The sequence below is a fragment of the Mycteria americana genome, chromosome 2 (genome assembly GCF_035582795.1).
Source record: "Mycteria americana isolate JAX WOST 10 ecotype Jacksonville Zoo and Gardens chromosome 2, USCA_MyAme_1.0, whole genome shotgun sequence".
NCBI lineage: Eukaryota > Metazoa > Chordata > Aves > Ciconiiformes > Ciconiidae > Mycteria > Mycteria americana.
The window spans coordinates 78,644,806-78,658,542 of NC_134366.1; the positions used below are offsets into that span (position 1 = coordinate 78,644,806).

General features: G+C 39.8%; 1 protein-coding gene across 1 annotated transcript in view; it reads left to right on the plus strand.

Moving 5' to 3' along the window:
* Positions 1-7,933, plus strand: part of LOC142406497 (uncharacterized) — a 114,768-nt gene extending 106,835 nt beyond the window's left edge. Inside the window, exons 13-14 of the mRNA XM_075495445.1 lie at positions 6,668-6,877; positions 7,805-7,933. Coding sequence (XP_075351560.1) covers positions 6,668-6,877; positions 7,805-7,933 — 339 coding nt within the window. The remainder of the gene's footprint in view (positions 1-6,667; positions 6,878-7,804) is intronic.
* Positions 7,934-13,737: the final 5,804 nt, after the last annotated feature.

Genomic DNA, 13,737 nt, shown 5'->3' on the forward strand with positions numbered 1-13,737 from the left:
ATGTCTTCTGTGGGCAAATTTTATCCCATAAGATGAACTGCTCCGTTGATCTATTTACTATTTGTTGTTTCTGGTGTATGTTTGGTCACCAAAGTCATATAGTATTATTTCTGCTTTCTGACTGCATTACATTTGTAAACAGATGAGTAATGAATAACAAATGTTGATGAGCAGATAATGAATAGCAGACACTTTTATTTACACAGATATGCCCTTGTATGCATTAAAATTCTGACTTCCATAGGGAAAATAGCTTTTCCTAAACACTTTTGTGTATAAAATCCTGTCTGTCTGAAGTTACTGAAGATGCTTTCTTAAGTAACTGATTCCAGCATCCCTTATAAATTTGGGAAATGAGGCGTGGAGAGAGATTTCTCTTACCCATCTGAACCAAACCCATTCTGGGCTTGGAATACAGCAGGATTCTCTGGAATAGGAAGGGAATGCATTTTATCTCCTTTCCTTAGGGCAAATCAATGGACAAAGGCACTGCTATGCACAAGGAAATGCAACAAAGCTGCGGCCTTTAATTTTCACTCGCTAAGGTTTTTGCTGAATGGAATATCAGTTTTCCTTGACTTAATACTTGAGATGACATTTTTTTCCTAATTTATTCTTGTTTGGAAGAGTCTGTTTCTACATTTGTGTATTATTTATGGATGACTCAAGAGTGGAGACTTAAAACCACGTAAGATTTAGATCTGAAATGATGGCATGGTAAGCAGCAGACTACACTAGCAACGGGTGCACGGTGGCTAAGAAATATGTGGCTGCGCTTTGTAATATCTAAAAGCAGGAGATCAAAATCATCCCCTAGAAAAGATCTGCATTGCTGTTCATTTGGACATATCCATAAACATGATGCTATCGCAATTCAGAAACAAAAAGACCCTCCGCTGTTTCCTAGTGTTACGATGCTGAGCAGCTTGCCATAAATCTATTCTGGGATTTCTCCTCAGTCGTTTACAAAGAGGTTATTCTCTGTATATGGTTATTTTCATCATTCAGTCTGTCCATGTCAGTTTATTAAATAAATCAGAGAAGACTGTAACAACAATGCTTCAGGCATTCATAATTTGACTGAAATAAACAATTCTCAGATACTACTGGTCCATTATGTTGGTCCATTATGTTCATAAATAGGACGATTTAGAAACAAGTTATCTATCTGCAGAGTTACTACAGGCAGTTGTAGGTGGGGATATCGCACTGGTTCGAAGGCGTTTGGTGCCGATCCGGCTCCGTAGGTCAGAGTACAGCTGTTACGCCACGCGTGCCTGGCAGAGGTCCTCTGCCAACAGCAGACCAAAGGCCTTTGCTAACCCAAGACGTTTACATGTTTCGTTATTACCCCAGGCACAAAAGACCATGCTATTGCCCCACCAAAGTACTCTGTATATATGTATAAGCATGTGTACATACTTATATTTATACATTTAAGGATTAGATATGAGGGGCATTGGTGTAACTGGTCATGACTTTCTCATGACGGTATGACTTTTAGCAGTCCTAATAGCTTCTCTTCTTCATGCCTTTGCTTTCCATTTCTCCAGTTTCACGATTTATTCAAACTGAGTTCATTTTCACTTCTTGTAAAGTACCCCATCCTTCCTACGGTGGCCTGAAAATCTTCCCCACTGTCACAGCTAGTTCTGCATGAGGTTCAGTGGTAGCTTCACCCAGACCTGGATGCCACCGATGTGCCTTTGACAAGGGCAGCAAGGGTGTTTTAAGGCATGTCCATGTGAATTTTTCTTTTCCCGGAGTTTTCAGCAACAGTGTGTCAGAGATGGGGTTAGCAATACTTAGGGGGGGTTGAGCTTCCCTCAGAGGTTAATACTAGCCAGCTTTTGTTTTTTTTTAATTGCAGAGCTACACTGGTTTAACAAAGATTGCCTCCAGGACAACAATTCCCATATTTACAACTCTTACCACAGAAAATGCACTTACCATGTTTCTGAAAGTTACTTGAAGTAAATACAGCACCCTTGACTTTTGATGTCTTTTTTCTGTAATTTCAACACTTTTGCCCTTTTGCCTAAAGTTAACAGCTTGTAACTTTTGCTAATTATTTGTCATGACCAGCTCACAGTTCTGCCCATACTCAGCTGGTTGGTTTGGTCCATATTGCTCATTTTATGCATTTTCTTTGAATGCTGCTTTCAAACATTTTTTATACATTTTACAATGTATGAAGCTGGAATTGATTCACATGACATTGCTAATAATAATGCTGCAAGCAGTTAAGAATCAGTACTAATAATCAAGTGTTTGGACACACATTGATATGTATATTTCTCAGCTTTTTTTGAAGAAATTTTTTTTATGCTGATGTCTTTTTTTAAGACACTGAAAGTCAGTCTTCCTCTCATTCCCACTGTAGCTCAGAAAATTTGAGGAATTCTTTTTTCCTTTCTTCTTTTACAAAAGCTGTCAAACAATAGAAAACATCATAGTACCTTTACGCACTAGTATGGCATTTTCTGTACCCTGACCTTGGAAATATTAATATTAATTGGCTGTGTATCATGTGTGTAATATATTTATAAATATATATGTATTAATATATTTGTATTTAAAATGTTGTCATGTTCTACTTCAATAACATATTTCTATACACTTCGTATGGTATGATATAGTTATACAACAAAGTACATTTGTATTTGTACTTACAAATGTATTTTTGTCTTTTGTTCTAGGGTATGCACTGTAATTTCCAAACGGTGACATAATTTACCTTCTTTGTACCAGAAGCATGTTCCATTCCTTTAAAAGTCTGTGTATTTTTACGTCACACTGTACGTTAAAGGAGCAGTGATTGAAATCATTGTTGTCAAGGAAGAATGTATTAAAATTATTAATAAGACTTAAACCCACACGAGACTTACTGAATCATCTGATCTGACCTAAATTTATGACCCTTCCTCCCAGTTCTTCCCTTTGCATACTTGCACAAAGACAGGAGGATCGAAAGGAGAAAAAACCAACACAGTAAAGACCAGTGAAAACTGTATATTTGCATTAGGTCGATGTAACATTTTGTGATTATAATAATATAAACAAATGAACTATAAGGGCATTCACATCAGACCTAATTTCAAGCTGAACTATTATAAAGCGATTAACAGCCTCACACTCCTGCTTTAATTAAGTTATGTTGTGAAATATTCAGCATTTGAACCTGTTCTGGCCTGCCTCTTTTATCATTGAATTACCATCCTTAATGTGTTTTTCTGCTGAAAGATGAATTTCATTTAAGGATTACTGTACACTGCTCTGGCATTTTGTGGTTTCTTGTCAGCCCTTGTGAATCTAGATCATAGCTAACTTCAGTTCCTCTGACATGTCCTATATGCACAGTCTCTTGACTAGCCTGTCTCGGTGGATTTATTAACTCATATTGTATTCCTGTAGAAACGAATGGACATTTTTGATTAACTTAATGATAAAAATTTCAGATGACAGTAGAGTTTACTTTTGGAGCTTACTTCAGGTTATGTAGGCCACAGCAGCTCTCTAGTGACCTATCACTTCACAGAAACACGTTTTGAAAGTTTCAAGGCAGTGGACATCCGTCTGCCAAATACTTTTAAGATGGTGCTAGCAAGGAAGGAATTGAACAGTCCTTCAGAGCTGGGGTGTCTAAATGCACAGCCAGCCCCGGCGCTGCTCTTTCCTTTCCCAGGGTTGGTTTTCAGCTGTTATATCCCACAGCATATTGCAGAATCTGCCTTCAGGCAAATTCATGCTACCAGATGACTTTGAGGAAGGGCCAATGAGTGATGCTGCAGCCAAGTGTCCCATTTCCCTCCTTTCTACTTGTGCCTATGCAGGACCAAGGCAATGCAACTCAGCACGGCACCATCAGTTTTGGTGGTGCTCTTGCACTCTCAGTTGTCTGATGGTCAGGCTGTGCTTTTAGGGAGGGGAGGACATGCCAATCAATACTGTCATGTTCTCTTGGCTAGTCACATAAATGTCCTCAGAGGGACTTTGACAGATCTTGAAATGTGAAGACATATTAGATGGGTTTGTTTACCCCCACTACCCTGCAGATCTGTCTGCTCTCAGGGTGGGTGGCAAGGCAGAGGCTCCTGATGCTGTACCTGGTCCCGTATGGATATGGTGCCACCGGGATGGCACCCAGAGCCAGGAAGTCCTGAAGGAGGTCTTTGCACTGGCAAGGTGAAGGTTTGCTCAAGCACAAAGGTTTGAGTGACGTGGCTTTGGCTTCCAGCACGGTAATTATATGCTGTAAATTACACTCAGCTCTGGCACTGATTGAAAATATATGTGGTAATTTGTTTGTGTGAAGGTAGTCTAAGGTCCATGCTGTCTCCTGTGCTGGACAAGCACAGCATGCATATCTTTGCCCGCAGAGCTCATAGCTCAACTGAACAAAACAGAGCTGCAGAGAAGGATGCAGTGTTCACAGTGAACGATCCATTGCTTGCAAAATACATGGTAAAGAAACTCCTCTAATTGTTGGTAGGGACAAACACAAAAGAAGGACAAGCAGATTTAATGAAAGTGGGCTAAGATGGTTAGAGAAGAAACAGGGGAATGCAGGATTGATTCCGGATGGAGGAATACACTCTGAAGAAAGGAAGCAAGCAGTACAGGGGAAAAATGCATCTAGCATGAAAAGAGGATCATGACAGAGATCATCCCGTTTGCTGTGTGGATCCCCTGCAGACTGAGTTTCTGAGCTGGCTCTCCCAGCCATTTCTCTTCCCTGAAGTCATAGGTCAGGGAGAAGACATGAGGCCAGGAAGGGCTTGGTGCTCTCGATTGGGCAGGTCAGAGCTCTCGGTTGTGAGACACTGGGATGAGAAACGAGGGTAACTGTGGCAGGGTCTTTGTTCCCATTTCACAAGCTGTGGTGCAGCAGCTCTTGCAGATGCTTGTCCCTGCTCTGGCCAACGCTGTCCCAACAGAAGCTGCCTTTCTGCTTTCATGAGAGCATTGGCCACCCTAATTCCTATGGAGCAACCGTGTATGGCAGGCGTGTAAGACATGTTTCTATTGTAGGCAGAAGAAAATGCAGGGCTTGTCCTGTCCTTGTAGCAGCTGTTTGTTCCTAATAAGTTGTCCTGAATGAAAGCCTTTTAACCCCAGAGACTTTCGTGTGGGAAATTCAGACTTTGCATATTTTACCTTGAATTTCAGATGACCTTTCCTTGTTTTAAAATGTATAAAACCGTTTAGGACTGATGCAAATGAAAGCTGGCACTAAAATGAAGTTTCTTATTGTTCTGTTGTTCCTGGAAAAGTGTTGGAGATAATTTCCAGTGCATGCTCTTGCTTTCTTAACTCACCTAAACCCAGTCCTCTCCTAAGGCAGTTGCTCAGAATAGCAGCGTGCATGTCAGGATCGTGGCATTAGCACACTGTGCTAGTTACGGGATTCTTTGTAATGCGTAGGAACAGCTGAGGAAACTTGAACTGGAACACAAGCAAACTGAGCTAAATCTAACTTTTCCCAAGTGGGGGGAAAAATTTGTATCTGGTGATTTTGGGATCTCTTGTAAGAATCTGAGCTCTTCATTTCAGCAAAAAGAAAAAGCAAAACTATGCAAAAGAAGGTTTTGATTCACCTGTCTTAAATTAGAGGTTTTCTATGGCTAGCTTCATGGGTGAGTTCCAATCATTTCAGCCAGTGTAATACATTTTCTTGAAAGAAAAGGTATGTGCTAGACCAGCAAAAGAGTTATTTCCTCTGCATTAAGTAGAAGTGTTTGGGAAGATCATGCCGGTGTATTGTAAGGATATAACAATATCACCAATCCCTTCCTACTGTAAACAGGAGTAGCATCTCATGGGAGAAAATGAGTGACGCAAAGGTCTTGCAAAAGTGAAGGGTTAAAAAGCTTGCACTTCAGTGGGAGTATAAAAATAATGCTTCTCATCATCAGTTCTAGTTAACGATAAGGGGTGCTTAAACTGTGTGCTATGATCCATCTGAAGTCTTGAATTCTGCTCAGCCTGTATAAAGAATTAACACGAAAAAGGTTAAATAGAAATTCTGACTGACACAGGGAGGTGCAAAACCTACTCAAGCAAATGTGTTTAGAGCAAACCAGGAAACTAGGTAACTGTGTCAATAAACTAGCTTTATACAACGCACTAGAATACACCTTATTTACTCTGCCTCATCTACAATTCAGTTAGCAGCAGAAGGTTATTTTAATACTATACAGAGATCAGAGACTAAAAAGTGCTTGTGGGTACAGGCGCAAAGGCTTCTCAAAGAGAGAGAAATACAAATACTCGTTCATGAAATTCTCGGGAAGCTTTCTTTTTTTAATCAGCATTGCCATTTTATTGTTTAACCTACCCTGCTTGATCTCCCTACTTTTGGTTAATACGGGAGTCAATTACAGCTTCATCTATGCAGAATTAACTTTATAGAATATACACTAGGGATTTGTCTATCTCCTCTATTTAGATCTATGTCATAAAAAAATATGTAGTAGAGAACTGTGTGCAAGCACTGCATATGGTACAGGCTTTGCAGATTTATTGTAAAATCATTTTAAATCGGTTAAGCTCTTGCCAGAAGTTAATTAAATATGTTCCATTGGTGGGGGGGTGGGGGGACTCTGTGTGTGTGTGTGTGTGCGCGTACGTGTGTGCGTGTGTCTGGGGGGGCCTTCTGTCTCACTAGGTGGCAGTGTCTGATTACATCTGGAAGGACCATGCCAGCAAGCCTGGTGTCTCCAGCTGTGACCCCCAGCACCAGGATGAAATCCCTGGCTCCGCAGCTACCTCGAGAGGTAGCACCACCGTTCACATCTCTGTCTACACCGTTCACCTCAGTGGCTTCCAGGAGCTCTACAGGCACTTCCTCAGGCTACCTGATGGGGCTATCGTTGAGGTAGGTCCAAGCAGACTCCTCACCTTCAAACTAGGCAAAGGGGTGCACTTCAGAAGTAGGTCAGCGTCAAAACAGGAAAATAGACCTGCCTGACCCTGCACAAAATCTTCCATAGGAAGACCTCACTCCTAAACAGTAGTATAAAATCAATGGGTTAATGCGTTTGCAGTGCAAAGTAACAATTTAGTATTGTTTATAGAGCCATTTAAAGGCAATCACATAAGATATACATTGAAACTACACGCATAGAGATTATTTATAGATATATATTGCTTAGAACCACATAAGGTCATTCTGTGCAGGAATTATTATATATATAAATATACAATGTAAGTATTGTGCACATTTATTATACAGCTAGTACTACAGGTATGGTCATTCACTTAGTTTTTCCTCAGATACACAGAGCTAAGGCACAGTTAGATTACTTACTGGCATCTTGCAAGTTTTAGATCGAATTCTGGATGTTTTCAGATTTAAACACAATACAGGATGGTATTAAAAAGAAGTATCGTGCATTACTTGTTTCATAGGCTGCATTTTGTTCATTGCATTGTCATTTTTTTTCTAAGTGCTTAGAAGAAGTGCATTTCCTTGTTGCCTTTGGTCTTGTGTTGAGAGACCTTTAAAAAAATTTGGCATCTAAGAAAAAGTAGAGTGAAAGAATATTACTTTACCTACCCGGGTGAGAAGTGGAGCATCATCACGGAGGTCTGTTTACCATAGAAAACTGGCACAAATGGTGCTGAAGTACAAGGTTTTCAGCTGCTCACTTCTAAGGTGAAGGTTCAAGTACATCTTTCCAGCATGAGGCAAACGTTGCTTCTGCTCCTTTGGTTAATGTTTCAAGGCTGTTTTCTTCATTAAAAGATTTTATTCTTAATGTCTTTGCCCTACTTGGCTTTTTAAAGAAAATTTAATTTAAAGGAAACTGTCCTCAAGGAATCCAAACATAATTTTCTGCCCCGGGAACTTGTGATTCACCAGAGTGAAGACACCAGAGTCTTAGAGCTGGCCAAAGAAAACAAGAGAAGGCATGTGGCCTACATGAAGTAGAACTTAATTATTGAAACAAAGAAACCGGCAAATCCAGGTCCATGCCTAAGTCTGTTAAAGAAGCTCCTTGCACAAATAATTGGCTAGATTTTTGCTAGAACACCTTTTCCCTGTTTGAGGTCAACAACACAGCCCCAGTCCTACTTTCCGCCTGTTACAAACAAACAGTAGCTCTTTGCAGAATGGTTTTTCCCATTTAAGTTCTTCTCAGCTTTTCAGTCATGAGGTTTCGTTCAGCTTCCACAAGGCTGTGGAAGGAGGGGCTTCGAACACCCAAGGCAATCTTAACCCAGTGCACTGATTCAGTTCATTAATCCCTTCCGTATTTCTGAGAGAGGAGAAATGCATTCCCATACAATGTAATTTTGTCTTCCCAGAAGCTTCCAGCTTCTGAAGTGATGCTGATCAGCATCCACAAAGTGAGCACTGCACCATGCGGATGGCTCAAGCCACCTCTGTACAGTTTCCCACACCAGATCACAACATAGTCTGTCCCTAAAATCTACATGGCTGAGTCTTACATCATCGTCTGGAAAGCTGAACATCTAATTTAGGAGATCAATGCATGCTTTACAGCATTTTTACTTGTAGATCTAAGTACAATTACATATAAGAAATGTGCTTAACTAATAATTGCAGTAAAACTTATATACAGATCTTACATTTAGCTGATAATGGATGTAATTATACATTTGTGTATTTTATAGGTCAGGGCTTTCTACTTCAGTTCCAAATTAGGAATATTGTATAAGTTAATGAATTTTAAAACTATGCACTGACTACTGAGAAGTTTGCTGCCATAGGGCAAATACACCTGAGCTTTACCATTTGGTGCTGTTGCTGCCCCTCGGGAACAGGTTTTTTGCCTCTGCTGCAGCTAGACAAGCAGTGGTACTTGAGTGGGGTTAGAAAATCATTTCGGAGCTAAAAGGTTGTATTACAACCTTAAGTATAGCTTTTAAGGGTGTAGGAAATGAAGACTACGTGGGCTTCTTGGGATAATCTGTCCAGTCTGCTGCTTCTGTGGACAACTCATTGTGTATAAGAATTTTCAGTCTGAATATTTAGAGCTAGTCCTAAAGATTCAGGTAATTTAGTTTACCTAAACCTAGTTTAGTTTAGGTATTTTGTCCCCAGTGATTCAATGGAAAGATTTTTCTGGATCCTTACAGTTTATTTGGTCAGAAGTCTCCTCTTAATCTCCAGGCTCAATTTATTCATTGTCAGTTTCCATGTATTTATTTGGATCACCTTTTGGTGTAAATAAGACCTCTCTTCCAGAAGTTTACCTACATAATCTAATTCCACAATCTTATCTGTTTTCTGCCAGAATGGGTACAACACTTCACCAGGAGAAACAAGACGGGCTCCCCCTTTGCTTTTCATTCCCTTCCTCACCCCACCAGCAGTGGAGAAGGAGGGAGGGGTCTTCTTCCACAGTGACGAGGGCAGAGATTGTCACCTATTCTCTCCCTGTCATAGGAGTGACAGCTGCCTTTCTTCTTTCGTCATGATTGGCAAGCCTCTTTTTCCCCACCAGAGATAAGATATGTGTACAAAATGCTGTCTTGGGACTGTAGGAACATGGCCTGTAGGAACAGAGGAGGTCTGTGGCAGCTGTGACATGTCCTACCTTTGTGTATACAATTACCTTGTCTGCAGAGTCCACAGAGCAAGAAAACAACTAATTTTCACTTCTTTTCCCTCTCTTTTGGGTGGGCTAGTGCTATTGTGCAACTGCAGAATACAAGGAGTAATTCAAGGGCATCTGGGAACTGGGGGTTGCATGTGCCTTCTTCCTGCAAAACAGTCATGCTTTTTGTTACAGTAACCTACCAAGGGTGAAAATGTAATTATTTAAGTGTAACTTTTTGTTTGTTTGTTCACTTTTATTAAGAAACTCTGAAGGCATGTAACTCTGAAGACAGAAAAATGAAAAGGCTTTGACTTTTTAATTTCTGTGACTTTCAGGAATCATACCTGAAAGAGCCATAACACCTATTCCTAATTACTGCAGTGGGACCTCATTAATTCAAGCATTTGGGGACTCAGATCTCTCCATTCGATGTGCAATGCTTTGTGCCATTACAGCGTGATGGTTGCTGGTATTGGTAGGTGTTCTTCAGAAGTAATATGTGTAATATGAGGAAATGAGCAATCTGGCAGAAAACATCACAGAAATTATAACAATTTTGAAAAACGTGTGCAAATATAGACATTGTTCAGAGGGTACCACCAGCATGAGCAGTAGGTTCTTAGCATTCAACTAACTGAGGTGTGTGTGCAGGCTAGCGAGCTCTGGGTTATTGGGGTGGCAGTATATGTCTCGTCAAACACACTGATGTGAGAACAGTATTTAAATTACCAGGGCAAATTCTTCCTCAAATTCATATGTTCAACTCCTAGTGACTTTAACCTCAGATATGTTTCTGTATCTGCAGATATTCTTCGACAGGCGTAAGAGGAATTTTGCATAATCTTGCTTTAAAGTCCTTGGATGCTCATAAGGAATTTACGTTATATTTACAACCTCATCCTACTCTTTTTTACATCAGTGAAAGCAGGATTTTCTCATAGCTCTAATTCAGCAAAGCACTTAAGTGTGAACTTCATTTAAACCAAGGAGCCAAAACACTCACTTTAATAATACTTTCTTTTTTTTTTTTACAGTAAGTAAAGCCAGCTTGTAAGTGCTGTGTGCAGGAGTACACTAGCTGGGAATAAATGTCTCTCTATGCAATAACTTCTTTAAAATACTTATTTCTTTAAGTATGGTATTCCCATTAAAGGTCCAACTTTGCCGGTATAACCAGAAATTTCATGTCTGGTATGAAAAGTAGTTTTATAGGTTTCATAAGCATGAGGCAAAAATAACTGTTTTAAAAGGAACATTAAGTACAAGGTGACATATATAAATTGCCCTAGAAATGTTAAATAAAAAGATTTTTTTTTAAATGTGCAGCATAAAAATTATAGAGGTTAAACTTGTAAGTGCAGTCCTTTTATCATAAGCATTGTAAAACTCGAAGAATTCACATGCAGTAAAACCCATTTTCTTTTTTACCTATAATATATTTCTCCTTTATAGTATTCAATTTAAGTGTTGGCTAACCAAGGAATGACCTTCCCAAAATAAATCACTTTTCATGCTTTCCCTTATTCATTAATCTTATGTTATTGTAATATACAGGAAATTATTGAGTTGTAGCATTTTAAATGTATTTGAAATCCATGTGCAGAAAAGTTAATGATAGTGGTACGTGCTTGCTGTCTACACGGTGATAACACCAACTTGGTGATTTTTATCTTGACTTTTGCTGACTGGAGTTGATTTCTTATTAAAAGGGCAAAGATAAGTCACTTTAACTCAGCAAAAAATCAGTTTCTTATTATAGGCCTAGTAAACCTCAGCATTGTAGAAAAACTTTTTGTATAGTATGATTTTATCTATCAAATAAACCTACACAAATGTCAAGGATTCATCCAATTTAAACTTACTGGATAAGAGAGATCTGTTTTCCCTAATTACTTGAAAAGTACCTAGTAGTAATAGGATAAGACAGCATAGGTGACTAGCCAATTACTTAGTTTAAGCTATTTACATCAATCCATATGCTATAAATTATGTCTAAACTCTCTTGCACTTCTGGAAAAGTGAATAAAATCATATAAGTTTATTTTGAATACAAGATCAGATATGGTATGCTGAGTGACACTTAAAAAGAATGAAACAGTAACCATAGCTTATTTTCTGAAGCAATCTTGACACTAATGCTAAATTACAGCTTGGAAACATCTAGCATTTTTACCTTTATGAGAAAAGGCTTTTTACATATTTAACGTAATTCTAGGGAAAATATACTGGAATTATGTATAAAGATATGTACACTGTAACCAAAGGGCATTTATATTCCCCAGTAGAATACTTACAACAATTTTATTGCCATTTGGTGTCATTTCCTAACAGATATAAAATACAGCCAGTAAACAAACTAGACTTTAGATTTAAGCTGACAGCTGTTCCTTCAGAAGCAATATTCAGATATTTAATCTTAAGAATACTGAATATTTTACAGTTGTTTGAGCAAACTATACTTTTAGCATGGGAAGGACTGCGTGCTTTTATATACAGTTCTTGGATCTGATAATGACACTAAAAAACAACCTTAGAATAATCTACACATTTGTCGCTTCCATATATTCCCTGGGCAAATCAACAAATTGCCTCATGTTTTATTCTTGATCCACAAATTCTTTTTATATACGCAATGTTACTATGAATATTGGGCCCTATTTTTTTCCCATATAGGCATAAGCCAGACAGTTGACTCCAGAGCAGTTTATGCACGTATCTGAGTGCAGCTTTTTCTGGGTCTAACTTCATTAAGGGAATAAATTGGCCAAGTTTACCACAAAAGCCCCACATGCTCTTTTCATAAAGAGTCTCACTGCAGTGGTCACTAAAGATTTGTGGAGAAGAGAAAGAGGGAGGATTGCTCCAGCTCAGTAACTGAGGTTGGTACACTGCCTAATGGCTTCATCATCATATGGCTTCATCATCTCACCAGACCCTGCAGAGGGAGCAGGAAAGCTCTGGCTTTTCCAGACCATAAGCTGGATCAGCCAAGGTGAGTGGGTGAGGACTTCTTGGCTGGGGAGAGGCTGGGCAAAGGTAATTATTTGGTGTAAATTGACCCACATTAGCTGGCTTCAGCAGCATCGTGCCAGGTCATCCACAAACATGGCCAGTTTATGATGAGTCGGTTTCCTGGAGATCCCTGTAAAAGTAGGGATGAACAGCAAAGGTTTATCCCTTGCAAGAATGATTCCACCCACATTAATGCACGCATGTGTGTACATACTCCTGGGCTGAATAGGCTTCACCACATGCTGCCTGCCTAATTCTGAGATCTAGTCTTGTCCCATTGAAGACAAGTAGTATTTTGCAACTGTGTTCAACGGGAGGATGATCCCTCTCAACATGCATTGAGATCCAGTTGGGAATCATACATGATAAAAGTCAGCTAAAGGATACTCCCATGGACATAGGCAATCAAGTCAGTACAGCCTGCAACTTACAGCCCTTTTGTTGAGGGTCATGGCAGTATTGCTAGTTCCTCTGCAAATAAGGAGTAAACCAGACTGTTTTAAGTTATCTTTACATCTTAAGTATATATTTCTCCTTTAATGCTATAATTCAATTAAAGATAATCAGTTTAAGAAATAAAATAGTTGTCCAGGTGGCTCTTTCCACCCCACTGAAAAGATAAGAACAAGAAAAAGAGAAACGGAGAAATCTTGCATTTGTATGCTTTTCTCTTAAATTGATCCAGCAGTGTGCCCAGGCGGCCAAGAAGGCCAATGGCATCCTGGCCTGTATCAAAAATAGCGTGGCCAGCAGGACTAGGGAAGTGATTGTGCCCCTGTACTCGGCACTGGTGAGGCCGCACCTCGAATACTGTGTTCAGTTTTGGGCCCCCCACTACAAGAGGGATATTGAGGTGCTGGAGCGTGTACAGAGAAGGGCAAGGAAGCTGGTGAAGGGTCTGGAGCACAAGTCTTGTGAGGAGCGGCTGAGGGAGCTGGGACTGTTTAGCCTGGAGAAAAGGAGGCTGAGGGGAGACCTCATCGCTCTCTACAACTACCTGAAAGGAGGTTGTAGAGAGGTGGGGGTCGGTCTCTTCTCCCAGGTAACAAGTGATAGGACAAGAGGAAATGGCCTCAAGTTGCGCCAGGGGAGGTTTAGACTGGATATTAGGAAATTTTTCTTCACCGAGAGGGTTATCAAGCGTTGGAACAGACTG